Source organism: Bacillus rossius, chromosome 1 (assembly GCF_032445375.1).
Source record: "Bacillus rossius redtenbacheri isolate Brsri chromosome 1, Brsri_v3, whole genome shotgun sequence".
NCBI lineage: Eukaryota > Metazoa > Arthropoda > Insecta > Phasmatodea > Bacillidae > Bacillus > Bacillus rossius.
In genome coordinates, this window is record NC_086330.1 from 2,995,515 (window position 1) to 3,013,507 (window position 17,993).

A 17,993-nucleotide genomic window follows, 5' to 3' on the forward strand; every position below is an offset into this window, starting at 1 on the left:
TGAGAGATCCAATTCCAAGCTTTCCGAGTGTTACAAGTAAGCCCGGTGATGAAAACCAATTGTCAAAATACAACAAATAGTTTTGGTGACCTGTAGAACATTCACTGTGGTTAGCAATCCAGTCTCTGTCATCATCACTATCGTCAAAATTATCGTCTTGTGAACTGTCAGGCAGAACTGCTACGTTCTTTATCTGGCACACGACTCATCTGTAAATAAACAAGTCATTAACATAAGCAAATGAAAATATATGCATCTGTTTCAAGATCTTATCAGTAGGTACTAAATAGTTTTCAGTTATTGAGCCAAAATAGCGTACACTTTACATTCAAATATCAACCAATACATTGAAATTATTTAATAGTTGATGCAAAATCAAACTAACGCCTCATATCTTGAACATTTCATTATTTTAGATCTTAAAAATTTACATAACCTAAAATTGGACATTTTCCATTGGTGCCCAATGTAACTAATTTGATACATAAACATTTTTGTTATTTCAGAACATAAAAATGCATCAAATTATAAACTTCTTGGTATACACAGTTAGCTAAAAGTATAAGGTATAAGATGATATTTTTTATGTAGGAGAAATATTATAATTACCTTTGTTTGGCGAATATCAACTCAGTCAATTTGAGAGTATTCTTCACAAGATGGCTGCTATGGAAAACAACAGCACCATAGATTACACTAACAACAGTATGGCAAAACTTGTGGCTAAAAAATATCACTGAAGTGTTTCTAGACACATTACCAAAGAGATATAATGAATATTTGGACAAAAAATAATATTTATAAGGTTAAACAAATTATGTATCAAATATGTTACGGTGGACTATAAGGGGTTAATTTGTAATCGCACTATAGCTAGTATTTGAACATTGCTTTTCGTAGCCAGTGAATCACAGTTGCGTATATGAAACAAGATTATTTATATTTTTTTACTTTTTAAGTTACAAATATTAATATACAGGCTATTTACACTCTAGTGACAGTAAAGTGTTTACATGTAGACCAACACATTTAGAGAAAAAAATACAAAAATTTAATAGGTACTACTAACTTACTGCGTTTCAGTATGAAGAGAGACAAATATGAAGTACAAAAATGGTAAGTGTGAACATTTGTAGTTACTTTCCCTGTTACGTTTAATTCATACGTTTTTTTTTGTTTTTTATTTCCTAATTTGTGTATGTGAATTTAAAAAAGCAATTTTACACCACTACTTAACAGTTGACATTTTCAGGTATATATACTTTTCATGTTACCCTATTTTATTTTTATCAGTTATTGTTTGCTCTTGTGAACATGCGCACGCTGTGATTATTAATTCTTCAGACTCCTGACATCATGAATCATTTCACGAACGAATCAGACCGGGCGCGTGGCCGGTTCTCTCATCTCGTTCTCTCGTTCTTCCGAATCTTTCAAGGTACCGGCTCTCAAAGAGCCGGAACTTTGCATCGCAAACGAATCGCAAGATTTCGTTCTCTCAAAGATTCGTTCTTTTTGAACGAATCGTTCACGAACGACCCATCACTATTAGTCAGTCGCCATCCAGCACTCGCCCGGGCCGGCAGCCTACGCACGGGGAGCCCTCAACTTTCGCGCCAACATCCAGTAACTACAATAGGTAATTATAGCCAAATCGTTTTAATTCAGCTCCCCAGCCGGCCCGAATCGACCGTTCGAGATCCCGCGCGGTCCTTTAATAAAATGTGCAGTCCAACACAGGACTTTTAGTATAATACGTAATTGACTAGGTGGCCCATAGTGGCACCTGCGCCTCACGCTGTAAAGTCCCACATCGGGACACAGTTCATCGTCCACGCAGGGCGGCACTGCGCCAAACGCGATACCAAACTTTCAGACGAGTCATTAACTGGGATGTGCCACGGCCACGTGTGTCATATCCTGCAAGATTCCACCGTGTCCGTACCCAGCGTAACGTGGCCCTCGCCACCACGTGGAGTAGCCGCCTTTGTATATCCATCTGTGCGGGACTAATCACAGGGATTATAGTGTAGTGTGTTATCTTAAGTAATTTCGCGGGACCTATCGTCCACGCATTTCACGTTACGTCCACATACTTTCACATAAGCCGGAATATGTTCATCGTGCGCGGAGCTTAGGTCGACGATGAAGCGGCCAGTTACGTGAGCGTGTAGATTGTGCGACGGAATAAAACAGCTAAAAGTACGTGTGTGTTTTATTAATAAGGCGTCCTGGGAGGCCATAACAGCCCGGGGGGCCCTTGTCGACGCGTCCCTGCCTGCAGCCACGAGGCCAGGAACCCCGCCCTTGAGACCCAAAATTAATTCAACAGTTTAAATTCACGTAAAAATCAGATCAGGCAACGGGGACGGCGTCACCACATACCAGTGATAGTTTCCTCGTGGACAATGGTGTCAATGTGATGGTCATCACTCATTACACATAATTTCAATATATCGTCATTCCAGCTGAGGAAGCTGGTGGTTATGGTTGAGGAGATGCCTCCTCGATGACTAAGACCCTCCCTTGTAGTGTAATTCACTGATTTTTGAGGCGAGTTCTATGTTTGTTGTCTCATCTCGCATCTGCCGATGGTGGCATTCATCTGTCTTCCCAGTACACTTGGCAAAGTTTGTTCAATAGCCACATCCTGCTGCACGTATTCCTCCACCAAAATATTGTAATATTGCCGCTGGAATGGCTGCAACTTTCCACACACCAGTGCCATCACGTTTTTTCTAGTGGTGCCCTCGGTACAGTTGGATCATGCCCCCCACAAACTTCTCGAGCACCTCGGTGTCCTGCTTTGCCTCGCCATAAAAATGGGCCTTACAACTCAGGATCAACTGATTGTCCACGAAATGTCCGAGAAGTTGGGCAAACTCTTGCAACCACATGTTATACCATCTCCATAAGGTCCACAATCCACGTGCCTTCCTGTGAAGCTGCTCACTGGTTAATGGTACCCACTCTTACATAAATAGGTCGCAATGTACCCAGTGATGTAGCTAGGGTGACTGGCGCCACTGGCCAGATGAAAATGGCACCCCCTCTTGGTTTAAAAGAAAAGGGGGGGGGGGGGATTTCGGTAATGCGAAACCGTCGCGGCGGCGCCCCCTCCTGCTCCGGCGCCCCTAGCGGAGGCCATCCCTGCCACCCGCTTGCTACGCCACTGAATGTACCAGACATGCCTCGCACAACTGCAGAAAGACTAGTGTGCAAGTCTTTGAAATTCCGACAGCACTACGTGGCTCATCCCCATGGCAGACATTACTTCACACATCATCTGAGAGGGTGTCTCTCATTGTTCAAAGTTCAGTGACGCAGTTTCCAGCCTGCACAGTTTGTTCTCTTACACCTCACTTTTCATCGCCACAGACTCCATTGCACTCGTCACATCATTCCTCGGTTGTCCAATTACTGACTGTATCGCAAACCACCTTATTTCACTCGACGTCACAGCCAAGTGTTCTAGTAGTATGCCTTCTGCTGCTTCCTGTTTTGCCTTACTCTGCCACGACAGCATGCACACACAAGTGTTCCGCCAATGCAGTTCACCTTTAACCAAGTCCACTCCTTGTGGCGATGACAGTTCACACACGTGGTCATCCTGGTGTGAGGCAACATTGTTTACTCACACGGGACAATGCATGGCCTGTCCATCTATGAGATTGTTCCTCTTCCCACCTGCATATAGCCGATGCACCATGCATAAGGGGGGAAAGTGAGGTTGAGCACGTTCTACTATTGTGACAGTTGTATTTAAGGGAGGCTATGTATTATCAATACTGTAATGCCAAATTTCTTTCATATTTTACCTTTTGGGATTAACTTTTAACATGACTATTTTACTTACTTTAGCAAATATATTCTCGGGTAATTTCACCATCATAAAGTTTCGTTTTGCACAAAAATACATTTGGTACAGTATGTAATGTATTTACGAAATTTCATTTTGTGGCTTCATGTGGGTTAGCCATCTTGTGTCACATATCAGGTCAATCGACTTTGGTTCCATATTCACGAAATTACCGGTACTCCTACCAAAATGCCATATATCAAGAGCTAAGATGTGTATACATCATAAATTGCAGGACTGCTACTTCTGATACCAATGATAAATCATCCAGATTTTACATACATTTTGAACATTTAATACCTTATTAGGACAGGATTATAACATGTAGTTTATAACCAATACACATCATTTATAGATTTGTGACACCTCCCCTTATTTACGTTATGCTCCTGATTTTGTCGCACAATTACTAATTAAAAAAACACGTAGCTTCATTAGCATTGAGTGTCCACTTAGTACTAGTACTTTATTTTCTCCATGTTGTTACATTCTAGTGAGAACATCAAACAGCAAGTGATTTTGGCAAAAACACCAGTTGCCTTGGAAGTAAGCTGACAGAACGACACACACCTACCAATGAATAAATATGCATAAGTAGTACATATAGATGTCACCAAAATCATCAATGAATTAGTAAGTATAGGTACAAAAGAGGTTAATAGTATATGTTAAAATGTTAAAACATGACATTCAGAATTCTTGCTGTAAGAGGAATGTCACAGCCTGTGAACTCAACGCCTGACCTACCCAGATGATCCGATCCCACCTCACAAGTAACTTACCAGCCACATTGCAAAAATACATCTGTAATATGGGGGGAAAAAGAGTTTGTAGCATTCATAATGAAAATATTATAAAAAAATTATCCCAGGTGTCAAAGAAGTACGAATCTTCAGAGTTTCTCATCAATGAAAATATTATGCAGCTAATGACATCAAAGTGTGATCATCATACAGTAAGTATATTTAGTTTTATGTCTATTAAAGGTCAAAACTGAAATTTCATTACTGTTTAAAGACAATCATAAATGATTGTTTCTCGTACTATGTTAGACATTGGGGACTATGGTCACTTCCTTGCTGGGTGAAGCAGCTCTTGATTGGAGGCAGGGTCTCCAGTGTCTGCGGTCCTCTGGTTCCTGGGCGAAGCTGGCGAACAGGACATTCTTCCAAGCGTATTACATGTTATGTTAGACCTTTATTTTTTTACTAACAGTAAATCATGCTACTATAATATTGTGCAATTTACAAATTGCAATAGAGTTACAAGTAGGGACAAGATAATATGGCAGGTTCAGATAAAACTGAAATAATACCAAAAAGCAGGTCGATGCACCATGTAACACCAAAAAGAAAGTTATCCACCATAAAGCACCGAAACATAAGCTAAACTAAAATCACGAACTTAACATAAAACTCAAATTTTAAATTATTAAAAGTAATTTTTTCAACATGAAATTTGTACAAAAATTATTATCTAACTAAATTGCAATAAATAAATAAATATTACCAACTTTGTTTGAGGTTGCATATATTATTAGGGCCAATTTCACTACTATCACTTACATTTAATGTTGCTATTTTTATTTCCTTTTCATTGGTTTGAAACAAACCCGAACCATTATAGGCAAACGACCTATCTCGTTCATCTATAACTATAACATATTTAATTACTACGAATAAAGAGCTACATTTTTATTGAAAACATTTTCACAAGCTAACCTAAACAAGAAATGTTCAAAGGCCAAAATTATACTTAATATATTACTTATCAATTGCATCTAAATTTTACATGCACATTTCAACACATCAAGACATTTTCATAATTTTATTACAGCTAGGTATACAATTTCATCTAACAGATAATATTTGATGTGATTTAAAAAATACTTGATTTTATATAATTAATATAACAAATGTTTAAGTAATTAAAATATTAATTAAACTATTAAATTAGTAACTAAACTATAAAATTATTTTATTAACTATATTTGTTTACAAAATTACTTGATATGACCCAAAAACGAACACAATAGAATGGCCATTGCTTCTAATTAAATTTCAATTGTTAATAAAGTTAAAAAAAAAAATGCTTTACTACCTACCTGAAGTTAGGGAAACACAAGAAATATGTGGTGAAGTAAAAAAGCTTAACAATAGTTTAATAAGGTTAGGTGACTCAAAAACAATCCTTAGTTAAACTTCTGTTAACAACAGTGTGGTGAAAACTGGCCCTTAGTAACTCAATTTTAAATACCTGATGTCTGTACATTTTCCAAACAAACCATCACTTGCAGATTTAGTTTTATTCCTAACAGTTCGAGATATATTTATTACAAATTATTTTATTACAAAAGTGCACCATATGTTAGTGAAAACGGTACTACGATGGTGAAACTAGTATCAAGAAATATCAGTGTGTGTTTATGTTGTAAAAAATAATAAGTCTATACATGAAACAAATTTATAAAAATAAATTGATAAAATTCTGTCTTTAATTTTAAGTGCGTATCCTAACATGAATATTTGCATGATTTGAACAACAGTAACCAAGTGATCAACAATATTATTTAGCACTCATTCATACATAGCTTACAAATGTTTACAAAATGCCACGGTGGTTGTATACAGTTCTCCCGCGGCCACAACACTCTCACAACCTCACAACGCAGATGCATGCTCGGAAACAGGTCCCTCGCTAGGAATGAGCTGGCGACAGAGTCTCGCTCGGAATGTCCGCGGGCCGCTCACGCCTCTCGCTGCGGGGGTCATCCGAGCAGGAGCTTGAAGACGATGGTGAGGACGTTGAGGAAGATCAGCGGGACTGCAACACAGCATTGACCTGCGTGAACCTGCGTAAACCTGCACTGTCCGGTTCCCGAGCTTCGCGATCACAGCATCCGACCAGCATCGTCAGGTGCCAGCAAACTTGGTACTGCTTACGGTACTGGATCTCAGCAATGCCTTCCTTCCGCTCGAAATAAAATCATTTTCAGAACCAGCATTTTCCCCTTAAGAAAAAGCCAGAATTTCCTGCATGTCACATTTTCACATATCATGGAGATGACATCAAATCATCCTCAAAATGGCAAAAACACGCAATTCTTTTGCATGACTATCGAACTAAATAGTGTAGTTACCTATTGACTCACTAAAATAACAATTTTAAACCATGCGAATAACTTAAAATTTTTTAATGAAAGTTCTCATTCCACTCTAACAACAATAGTTTGCTCAGTAATGTTTCTTGTGATTTATGGGAACAAATAATTATATACTAATCAAGTTGATATCATTTAAATTATCTGAATAAGTTGTAACTCATACCCAGCTAAATACTACTGTAAAATTAAATTAATTAGTAAATTGTAGTGAAGTAGCTTGGCTTCTGGGTTGTAGCCGTGTCCTTGGCGAATAATTCACCGATGTTTCGCTTGATATTGGAGTCACCATCATTTTGCTCCCTGATGATGGTGACTGCAATGTCGAGCGAAACGTCGGTGAATTATTTGCCAAGGACACAGCTTTGACCCAGAAGCCAAGCTACTTCAGACAGTGGCCGTGAAAACCTGCGAACATTATTAGTAAATTGTAGTGTAAAAAAAAAGAGGAAATAAACACATTTATTATTTAAAAAAAAAATCTTATTTTGTGAGAAATCCCTGACTGTATTGTAAATCCCCTTTCTGTGGCAAACACACATTCTATTGAGAATCCTCCTCCTGTGGGGAAAAACCTTTTTAGTGGTTAAGTCCCAGTCAGATGTGCAGATTTGCTGGACTTGTTCTTTGATGTTATAACGTTTCTGGTTCAAATTGAGTGGCAGAAATTGGGATGATGTATGTAGCTTTCATTTGACCATGCTGAGGACCAAAATAACTAATATTAATAAAAAAGCTTGGTTTGAACAACAAAAATAACCTTTTTTTCTTTCCAACCCCGGTTTCAAAGTAAACTTATGATTGTAATCTTGGAGCTAGTACTTACATGGTAAAAGTCATGCACACTTTGTGTGGGCTTGTAATGGCTAGATAGGAAATCAGAATAGAACATAAGCTATCACATGAAGTGAGAGTATGTGATGAAGATAGTATAATACATACTTGATGCCTGGACACACACAAGACAACAGTCAATGTTTTAATGCCAAATTCCAATACAACTCATATTCATTTATGAACAGCGAAACAATCCTAAGAGCAGTTTGCAACACAATGGAATCTTGAGAACCGTACCACTTCCAAACATTTACACTATTATTATTATTATTATTATTATCATAGCTGCAATTGGGTACAGAAGTGCCCGGTGGCAAGCATTATCCCTATTTCCCCCGCACTCTTCTGAACTGATCCACACTCCCAGCCGACACACACTCCTCCTCCAGCCTATTCCATTCCCCTCCCGTCCTCACGACCATCACATTCTTTCCCCTTTATCCTCCTCCTCTCTTTGAAAACCTTCCTAGTATTTTCCTTCCTACTTCTAGGCATTCCCAGCTCTCCCCATTCTCCCACTCCACTCAGCACCTGGTACATCTTGACCCGTCTCTCCTTCTGTCTTCTGTCCTTTAAGCTCTCCCATCTCAATCCTATCATCATCTCTGTGGTACTAGGTAGAAAACGTAATTTAACATCTGTAATACCTAAAAACTGGTAAAGTCGAAACAATGAACAGTGATGATGGCTTCAATTAACAAGACTTGCAAACAGAGAATGTGCAATAGCTGGCATTCGGGTCACGACTGTTGCTTCACACAGGCACGGTAGACTGCTAATCCTAACATTCGCTACACTGCCGCGTGTGTACGGACATAGCCACATCCTTCTCGGAGACGTGCAGGACCGCGGATACTCACTCCTCATGACGGTGCGTATGGACCGGACCAGGTTCAGGATTTGGGACTTCACCGTGGGCGCCTCCCCGAAGCCTTGGACGCTGTGGTTCACTCCCCACCCCACTGCCAACAGAACACACGACCATAATGTCAGGTTCCATCTTATGTCATATTTCATTTGGGCGGTTCATCACGTGAGGGGTGCACCTGGAAGAAGGGGGGGGGGGGGAGACATCTGAAAATAGCTTTTTTAAGTTCCTGACTTTTTTCTGAAAATAACATAACAGTGCATGCAGCATTTCAAGTAGTTTATTGTTTTAAATGTTACTTAGGTTACATTGGCAACATTTGAAATACTTTCTGTAAAACAGTATGGACATTTGGTTAGGTTAGGTTTGCTACATATAATAAAATAGTTTTTTAACAGATTCTTTTGGTTGATTTAACTAAATTGAAAATACCATAAAATAATGTTAATGGTAGATTAGGAATGATCTATTTTAACTGTAGCTAACCGAATTGATCCAACCAAATTCTGATATATTTGATATTACAAAAGAATGTTATAAAATAAATTTTATCCACAAATTATATTTAGTTTAATTTATTGTTATTTAAATTTACTATGACTTACAGTAATATCTCAATCAAAATAACTGCTCTTACACATTTGTGACAATGCTGGATGCAATGGCTCTTAATGTTCTAATGCTACTCCTGAATAATTTTATTTTTCAAGAAAGCAGAAAGACCTAACCATGTGAAAAGACGTAAAACAGGAACACATTAAATTCAAATGGCAATTTCCTAGAGCCGTGGCTAATTCGAGAACAATAAACACTTTGGAAATTGTATTTTATTTATTAAACCTTATAATGTTTAAAACAGCAGTTTAAAAAATTCTCACTAAATTCTGAAATATGACAAAACAAGTTCAAGTGTCATTTACCTACCCTAATCAACTTTAAACATAAAAATTACTGTAAAATGTGTGAATGGCTGGATAGATAAGGTTAAGCTGCCTTAAAAGTACTGTGGAATCATGAGAACGGGTGGTTAGGTTAAGGTACACTAAGAATAGCGTAAAATTGTGAACGGTAGGTTAGGTAATCAAAGGTACTTAAAATGTGGTCAGAAAATACCATTAAAACATTAAATTCCGCAAATAAATCTGATAATAATAAAATAATAATATGCAACACAAATAATGCTCACCCTTCGCCAAAAATCGTTCTTCATGGAGAACACACACAGCATTTAAACACAATAACGTAGCTTCAAATAAATTCCACAAAGTAAAAGCCATTTTTTTTAAACCTTACATTAAGCAAATATTGTAATGCATGTAGAATTACAGAACACCACCATTTATGTTTATCAGTGTATATCAGTGTTGCCAGGTCTCTGAAACTAATTTCTTTTAAAGGTTGGTAAAATCAAAGATATCCCATGCGAGAGACTGCCATGACTCCTTTCAAAGTGAAAATTATTTCCATGTTTACGTACGGTATTAATTTTTATAAATTAGTTCCACGTCCCTTCTACGGAACAAATTAAAAAAAAATTAAAAAGAGTATTTAATGATTGTTAGCATGTGTAGAACCAATCGTCTAAAGTGTGAGAGTTTCAATATTTACAGAATCAAAGTTAATGTATAAATTAAAAAAAAAGTAGAACTCTTAATGCAGATGCTCCTAGCATCCACTGAGGGATAGCATGTTCTATGGGGATAGCCTAAAATCTAGGGGAATCCTTATTTTCACAGACGAGAGATAGCAGGAAATGGGTGGGGCAGGACTGTGTGGGCAGGGATCAGGTTCACCTAACAGAGAGGGGAAAATGGATGCTAGGAGACCTGCTAGGAAGGGAGACTTCTGGCCATTTGGAAAGGGCAAGGTTTGAGCAGCAGGGAAGAAGATAGCAACTAGATAGTGAGGAAGGTGGAGAGAAGGGGGGTGATTGTGAATATAGAGCCGATAGCAATGCTAGGGAGGAGGTGACAGCTAAAGTCAACAAAACTCAGATTGGTTGGACGGGGAGCGAGGAAGGAGGAAAGAGGGGGGTGGAGTTGGATAGGGCTGCAAGAGTGCTGGAAATCGGGGTTCTAAGGGGAAGGGGCACTCGTATCAGGGCGGAAGGGACAGAGGCGCAAAGGGGAAAATGCCAATATGTAAAAGTCGCAGTTATAAACTGTAGAAGTATATATAAGAAGGTGGAGGAGTTCTGGGGCAGGGTGGAAGCCTATGGGGCGGATATCATTGTAGCGGTGGAGACATGGTTGGACGAGGAAATTAGAGATGGGGAACTGAAGAGAGCACACTTTGAAATATTTAGAAGGGACAGGAACAGGAATGGAGGAGGGGTAATGGTGTGCATGCGAGAGGGACTCTGTGGTAGGGTTGTATGGGTTGGGGGGAGAGCGGAGTTATTGGAGATGCAGTTCCAGGTAGGAGAGAAAAATGTACGGCTGATTGCGGTGTACCGGCCACCAGGGCAAGGGGATGAAGCCATACGGGAGGTGCAGGACAGGTTGGACATGCTAGGGGAAGGCAAGTGGGTGATAGTGGCGGGGGATCTGAACATGCCAGGGGTGGCATGGGAAAAGGGGCCGGAGGGGATGGGGTCAAGGGAACAGAGATGGGCATCTCAACTGGCAAACAGAGGACTGGAGCAGGTGGTGACTGAAAGCACCAGAAAAGGTGCCAGGAGAGGAGAGCAGGATGACGGGAACCTGTTGGATGTGGTACTTGTGAGACCAATGGAGGCGGTCAGGGGAAGTGTGGTAATGGAGGGCATCAGTGATCACAGGATCCCAGTAGTGGAGTTAGACGTGGGCTGGAGGGAGAAAAGGGTAAGGAGGGGAAACGTGGTAAACTGTTGGGGTAAGGCTGATAGAGTGGGGGCAGAGGCATTCCTGAAGGGGGAATACAGTAGATGGGTAGATATAGAGGACCTCGAAGGTAGATGGGCTGCCTTAAGAAATATTCTGCTGCAGATGGCTACACGTTTTGTACCTCAGAGGAGGGTAGGCCAAGGAGGTGACCCTCCCTACTATGGAAGGGAGTTGAAAGTGTTGAAAAGGAAATGTAGGAGGCTGCATGCGAGGGCAAGGAAGCTTGGGGGAGAGGAGATAGAGGCGGAAATGAAGGCGCTTGGGAAGGAACTAGGGAGGAAATCGCGGGAAGCAAGGGATGCTTACATGGAACAGCTGATGGGGGAAGGGGGGACGGTAAATGGGGCGGAGCTCTACAGATACATAAGAAGAGTGAAGGGTGAGGAGGGAATAGGGGTTCTCAGAGGAGGAGGGGGGCAGGAATATACAGAGGACAGGGAAAAGGCAGACTTACTGCAGGAGCAATATCTGGCAGTATTTACAAAGGGGGAGGCATGGGAGGGTAAAGAGGACGACAGTTTAATGGGCAGGAAGGCCTTTGAGCTGCGACTGACAGATGTAATTAAGGTGATCAGGAGGTTGAAAGGGAGAAAGGCAGCTGGGCCAGATGGTATAGGGAATAGTCATTTGAAGTTGGGTGATAGGGAGATTGGGAAGTACCTGTTGGAGGTTTTCAAGCAGTCTCTGGAGGAGGGGAAACTACCAATGGAATGGAAGGAGGCAGTGGTAGTTCCCATCTACAAGGGGGGAAATGATAAGGCGGAGCCAGGAAGTTACAGGCCGGTCAGTTTGACGTCCTGTGTAGGAAAAGTGATGGAGAGGTTGGTAGGAAGGTACGTAAAGGGGGAAATGGAAGATCTGGGGTGGGTGGATAACAGGCAGCATGGATTCAGGATGGGGTTCTCATGCGAGACCCAGATGGCTGGGCTGTTGGAAGACCTGGTGGAAGCGGTGGACGGGGGGAAGCAGATAGATGCAATCTTTATAGATTTTGAAAAGGCGTTTGATAAGGTCCCCCATAGGAGGTTAATGGAAAAGGTTGAGTTGCTGGTGAGGGATGGAAGGGTGGTAAACTGGGTGGGTGATTTCCTGAGGAATAGAAGACAAAGAGTGAGAGTGGGTGAGGAAAGCTCCGAGGAGGGGGAAGTGACGTCGGGGGTGCCACAGGGGAGTGTGCTGGGGCCTCTGTTGTTCACAATTATGATAAACGATCTGGGGGAGGGCATGAAAGCCAGATGGAGGCTATTTGCAGATGACTGTGTAGTGTATGAGGTTGTGGGGGAAGGGGGATGTTTAACAGAGGACTTGATAAGGTTGGAGCAATGGACGGAGAAAAATGGAATGTCCTTGAATGTTGGTAAGACAAAAGTTGTCAGATTTACAAAGAGGAGGAAAGTCACACGAAATGTATATTACTGGAAGGGGCAGGAGATAAGAGAGGCAGCAGGATATAAGTACCTGGGGGTGACACTGAAAAATGACCTAGGATGGGCGGAGCACATAGAGGGGGTGGTCAGGAGGGGAAGGCAGGCGCTGGGGTTGCTTGGTAGGACCCTGCAGGGAGCTGGGAGGAGGACAAAGGAGAAGGCATACTCCACATTGGTCAGGCCAATGTTGGAGTATGCGGCGGCGGTCTGGGACCCCTACCTGGTGACTGAGGTGAAGGAGCTGGAAGGGGTGCAGCGCAGAGCGGCTAGGTGGGTGATGGGAATGTGGAGAAGGAGGGAGGGGCAGGATGGGAAACTGCATAGCCCAACGGAAATGATTAAGGAGTTGGGGTGGGAAACGTTACAGAGGAGAAGAAGAGTGGAAAGGTTGGTCAGGATGTTCAAGGTGCTGAAGGGGGAAGGGGGATGGGGGCAATTGGGAAGCAGAGTACATAGAGGGGAGTACAGAGGACGAAGAGACCACAGATGTAAGCTCCAGAGGGTGTGGAGGCGGACAGAGAGAGGGCGGAACACCTTCCTGGTGAGGACGGGGAGGGAGTGGAATGGGCTGGGGGAGGAAATGGTGGAGGTCAGGGATGGGAGGGAGCTGAGGAGAAAGCTGATGGAGGGGGGGGGGAGAGGGGAGTGAGTGGGAGTTCTTGCCACCGGGTGAAAGCCCAATTGCAGGTTAAGTAATAATAATAAATCCCCGATTGTTCATCTTCGGTTTTTTTGTTCATTGTAAATAAATATGGCGGTGTTGATAAAAGGATACTAATGGTCAATTAGGTTAGGTTAGCTACATTATAAATACTTTAAAACATTGTGGACGGTTGATTTGGTTAGGATAGCTACATTAAAGATACGGACAAAAACATGAACTTCGGGGAACGTCGGGTTTTGGCTCTCTCGTCTGTGAAAAGAAGGCTTCCCCTTAAAATCTAGTATGCATGTTAAGTCAAACGCCTGAAAAATGTGCGTTGGTACAACTTCCGGAATTTTACTTCTGCAAAAGATAAAAATATTTTACACGATAAGGGTCCACAAATACGGTGTTCTATAAATATCCGAGTGATGTATGTTTTCGAAAAGCATTTAAGAATATGCTGAAGGCTGATGAGTACCTAGTAGTTCTGTCTCAATATTTTATTTTACAATTGTATTTTTAGAAGTGCAAAAATGGCTCAAATATGTGCTTTCAGAATAATTTTGAAGCATAAAACACTTGGTACATATGGTTACCACTCAGATCTCATCGATTCCTGCCCGAGCCTCTGAACGATGCCGTCCTGTCCTGCATACTTCAGAACCATACCTAGGCACATCAACTACCATGATCGCTACGAGTGCGGAATCGCCACTGAAGTCAAGGGCCCGTTTTTCGCCGCGGAGTTGCACTCTGCGAGGGCTCTCCCAGCGGACCTAGGCGAGCGGCTTGCGGCGAACGCACTGTTGTACGGGGCGCACCTGCAGCCATGTCCGGAGGACCGGATCAGGGCTGCAATATACCTGTGGTCCGCGCAGCAGATGCGGGAACTGGAAGAATTCGCGCGAGAACAGCAGCCCCCGCTGCACCTAGAAGAGCAGGCAGTCCGTTTGCGCGCATCGTGCAGCGAATCGCCTGCCAAATATACCTCGTTCGCCATCTACGAGATAATTCTGCTAGTAGAGGAGGCAAATGAAAGTGGGCGAACAACACCAGAGCCCGCCCCAGCAGCACCAGCACCACCAGACACGGGACGTCTGTACGCAGTCTGCGCCCCCGCAGCCTGCCCCAGAGCTGCGCCACAGCAGCTGCCAGACTGTCCCAGCTGTGCGGAGTCGGCACCAGTGGAGCCAGACGCCCGCCCCAGCCAAGTGCCGGGAAACTGGCACCCAAGCAGCTGTTGTAACAGCTCAGAAGAGCACCACTGCAGCTCTTCACGTGGCACCAGAGTACTCTCCACTGCTGCCGCCGCCGGTAGCTTCTGCAGCTACACAGACCGCCTCCAAGGCGGCCTCGGCTGCGGGGAAATAGGCGCGGCAGCCAGCAAAGGAGCAGCCCAGTCAGCACCCACAAGATCACCGCGCGCCCTGGCACTTTGTCGTCCTCAGGGGCGGCAGAGGGGCCGGGGTGCCTGCAGCAGAAGTCGACGCAGCCTTGCGCTCGGCCGACCACACGCCGACCAGGTGCTGGCGCGTCTGCAGCAGGGCAACAGGGCGCCTCACTGGCCTCTACAGAGTGGCCTTCGCCACTGTTCAGGAGGCCACTCGCCTGCTGGAGGCCGGCCTCACCATCAGAGGCGCCCACTGCGCAGCTGAACCAGCCCACACCAGACAGCAGCTCCCCAGGGCCTGGGGCCACGACGAGCTGCAACCAACCCCGCGCGGCGCAGTGATGCAGTTGGCAGAAATGTTAACTGCGGTCCTGAGCCGCGCTAGGTTCACACCGAGCCAGCCGTGGGCAGAGGGGACTCGTCCCCTCCGCCGGCCTAGCCCCTCTTCCCGTTAAAGGGAGGGGGTCAGCAGCCCACGGTTGAGGAATCTCGCAATACAGACAACACACTTAGATATACACAGTTAATTAGTCCAGCATTTGCCCACACGCAAATAAATAACTCAACACGTTTTAATTAACAAAATAAAAATCAAGACAAACTGAGCAGCCAAGGCCAACTGCTCAGCTTAAATTAATATCCCCCCCCCCTTCCCCCCTTTGAATTTAAATTTTTAAACATAAAGGGAGGGCTGGACAACACACGAGTTTAAAGTAGAGTCATCACACGATATTAAAGTAGATTATTACAGGCCATTTGCAATTAACCACAGCTTCGCAGCTTATTCAAAAGTCATTTAACAGAAAAGTCTAAACCTAACACACATCAGTCAAGACAGGAGGTTATGGGTGGCAGGACGCGACCTGGCACTCCTAAAGGGTCGCGGGGTTCGATGCCAAGTTGCGGCATTCGGGCCCCGCGGCCCTCACTGGCGATGATGTTATCCCCCTTGTCAGTCAGACGAACGACTGCCGGGGGGGGGGGGGGTGCTTCATTAAGCACTTGATACTGAGTCAGATCTCACAGTTGCCATTGCCCAATGCACGACGAGAAGACCGCGCTAGTCCAAGGCCTTGCGCTTGTGGGCGATACCACACTACTAGAAACACCAGCAGTGAGTATCGCACTTAGGCCCTATTTATTTTTTTATTTATTCAGTTTTTTAATCTGTACATCCCATATGGAGGTAAGGACTCCGGGATATAGAACAAATCAATTAATACAAATATAGGCTACACATATATACAAACATACTGTACAACCACAAAAACTAAATATTAAAGAGAACTTTTACATTTCAATAGGAAGAAAGAGAGAAGAAAAAAAACATGGGTACATAAGAAATGGTATAAACACAAGTCTAAGGCTCAGAGCGAAGAGATAGTTTACAAAACTCAATATATTTCTCCTCGTTTTGTGATGGATTTAAATAGGATTTACCAGAGTTTAGTTTTCTTATCTGTTATTAGGTTAAATAATTCTATTAGAGAGTAGGAAGGATGTTCTAACAGAACTTGATTGATTGTTCTTTTGAATAAATAGATAAATCGGTTATATTTGTGACATTTTGTGGCAATAAGTTGCACATTTTTATGCCTATGTAATTTGTGCCCTTTTCGTACTGACTGGTATTATGAACTGTTATCCTCAATGTATCATCCCGCCACACTAACTCAAATACACATTTGACCAGATGGATCTCTTAATGTGGCAAACTGAACCCAACCACACTTTCACTTAGTTTATAGTCACCTGAAACTGCAGGAAAAAAAAAAAATTCTATGCATGTCTTAAAAAATGTTTCCATTGTTATAAAGATGAATAAAACCTGGGTTTAATATAAAATTCTTAAGAAAATTTTATTTTAAATAACTACTTATATTTTCATTTGTATTTAAAAAGGATTTACACAATTTCAAGATTACATTTATCTCGAAAAAAAAATATATATATTTCATGAACTCATTTCGTGTTTGACTCCAACAAAACAAGTTAAAAATTTGAGCGATAACCAATAATTGCCACGTCATTGCCAGCTCATCTGTTCATTGGCTTGTGCAAGGGAGGAACATGAGAGCTTTATCCCCCCTTCCACCGCTCTTCACCGAAGTTATGAAAAATATTTGCGCGAAATTTTAGTGAAGGCGGTATTATATACTTTGGATATGCAGGGTAGGGCGACACAATGCCGGGAACAAGCTGCACAGACAGTGACTCATGTTGAGATGGATATGCAAGGTAACAATCTAAACAACGCGTTGTTGACGTAAGTTTTTTGAATACACAGATTCCTTTTTTTTTCTCTCTCTTCAAATCCCCCTTCCGCGTGATTAAAAAATTGGTTGTCTGTAAAGTCGGTTTACGGACGATAGTTTAACGTGACAACGTCATAACAAAACATTCATGAAATGATTGCATACTTATATGAATAAAATTCAGTCATATTTATTGAATTATCACTATTTTGTATGGATACAAAGAAGGAGTGAAATGAAATCTACAATTTAATTGATAAATTTACTTTTATTTTCACTCATTAATTCAAATATGTTTATTACTTCAACGAATATATTATTTTAACTATAACTTTTATAGGTACATGTTTGCTATTAACTTCTTCCAATCTGTGTTATTCTGTTAAGGATAGGACGATGATAGGAAAAGTAGGAAACGAATGGGAGTGTTTCAAGTTTAATGTGCCTCGAAAAAGTCAAATCGATGGTTGTTCCAATCGAGTGGAAGAGAGATAGATGCGGCGCAAGTGTACAATGAGCGTAACGGGATCCAGCGTTACGGGACAATGTGCGTAACGGGACACTTTTTCGTGCATGCAGCCGGCGTTCATCGATTTATTAGACGTTGTCACGTCAAAAAAATTCTTTTAGGTATCCGTCACTGCACCTGTAGTTAGCCAAATGTCTATACTTAATACGTGCACAATA

General features: G+C 42.3%; 1 protein-coding gene across 1 annotated transcript; it reads right to left on the minus strand.

Annotated features, from left to right (window-relative positions):
- Positions 1 to 6,406: 6,406 nt before the first annotated feature.
- Positions 6,407 to 10,095, minus strand: LOC134531235 (immediate early response 3-interacting protein 1). The gene is made up of 3 exons (XM_063366919.1): positions 9,911 to 10,095; positions 8,717 to 8,818; positions 6,407 to 6,682 (listed from the first exon to the last, which is right to left on the minus strand). The coding sequence occupies exons 1-3, from the start codon at positions 9,999 to 10,001 to the stop codon at positions 6,627 to 6,629; spliced, it is 249 nt and encodes an 82-aa protein (XP_063222989.1). The 5' UTR covers positions 10,002 to 10,095; the 3' UTR covers positions 6,407 to 6,626.
- Positions 10,096 to 17,993: the final 7,898 nt, after the last annotated feature.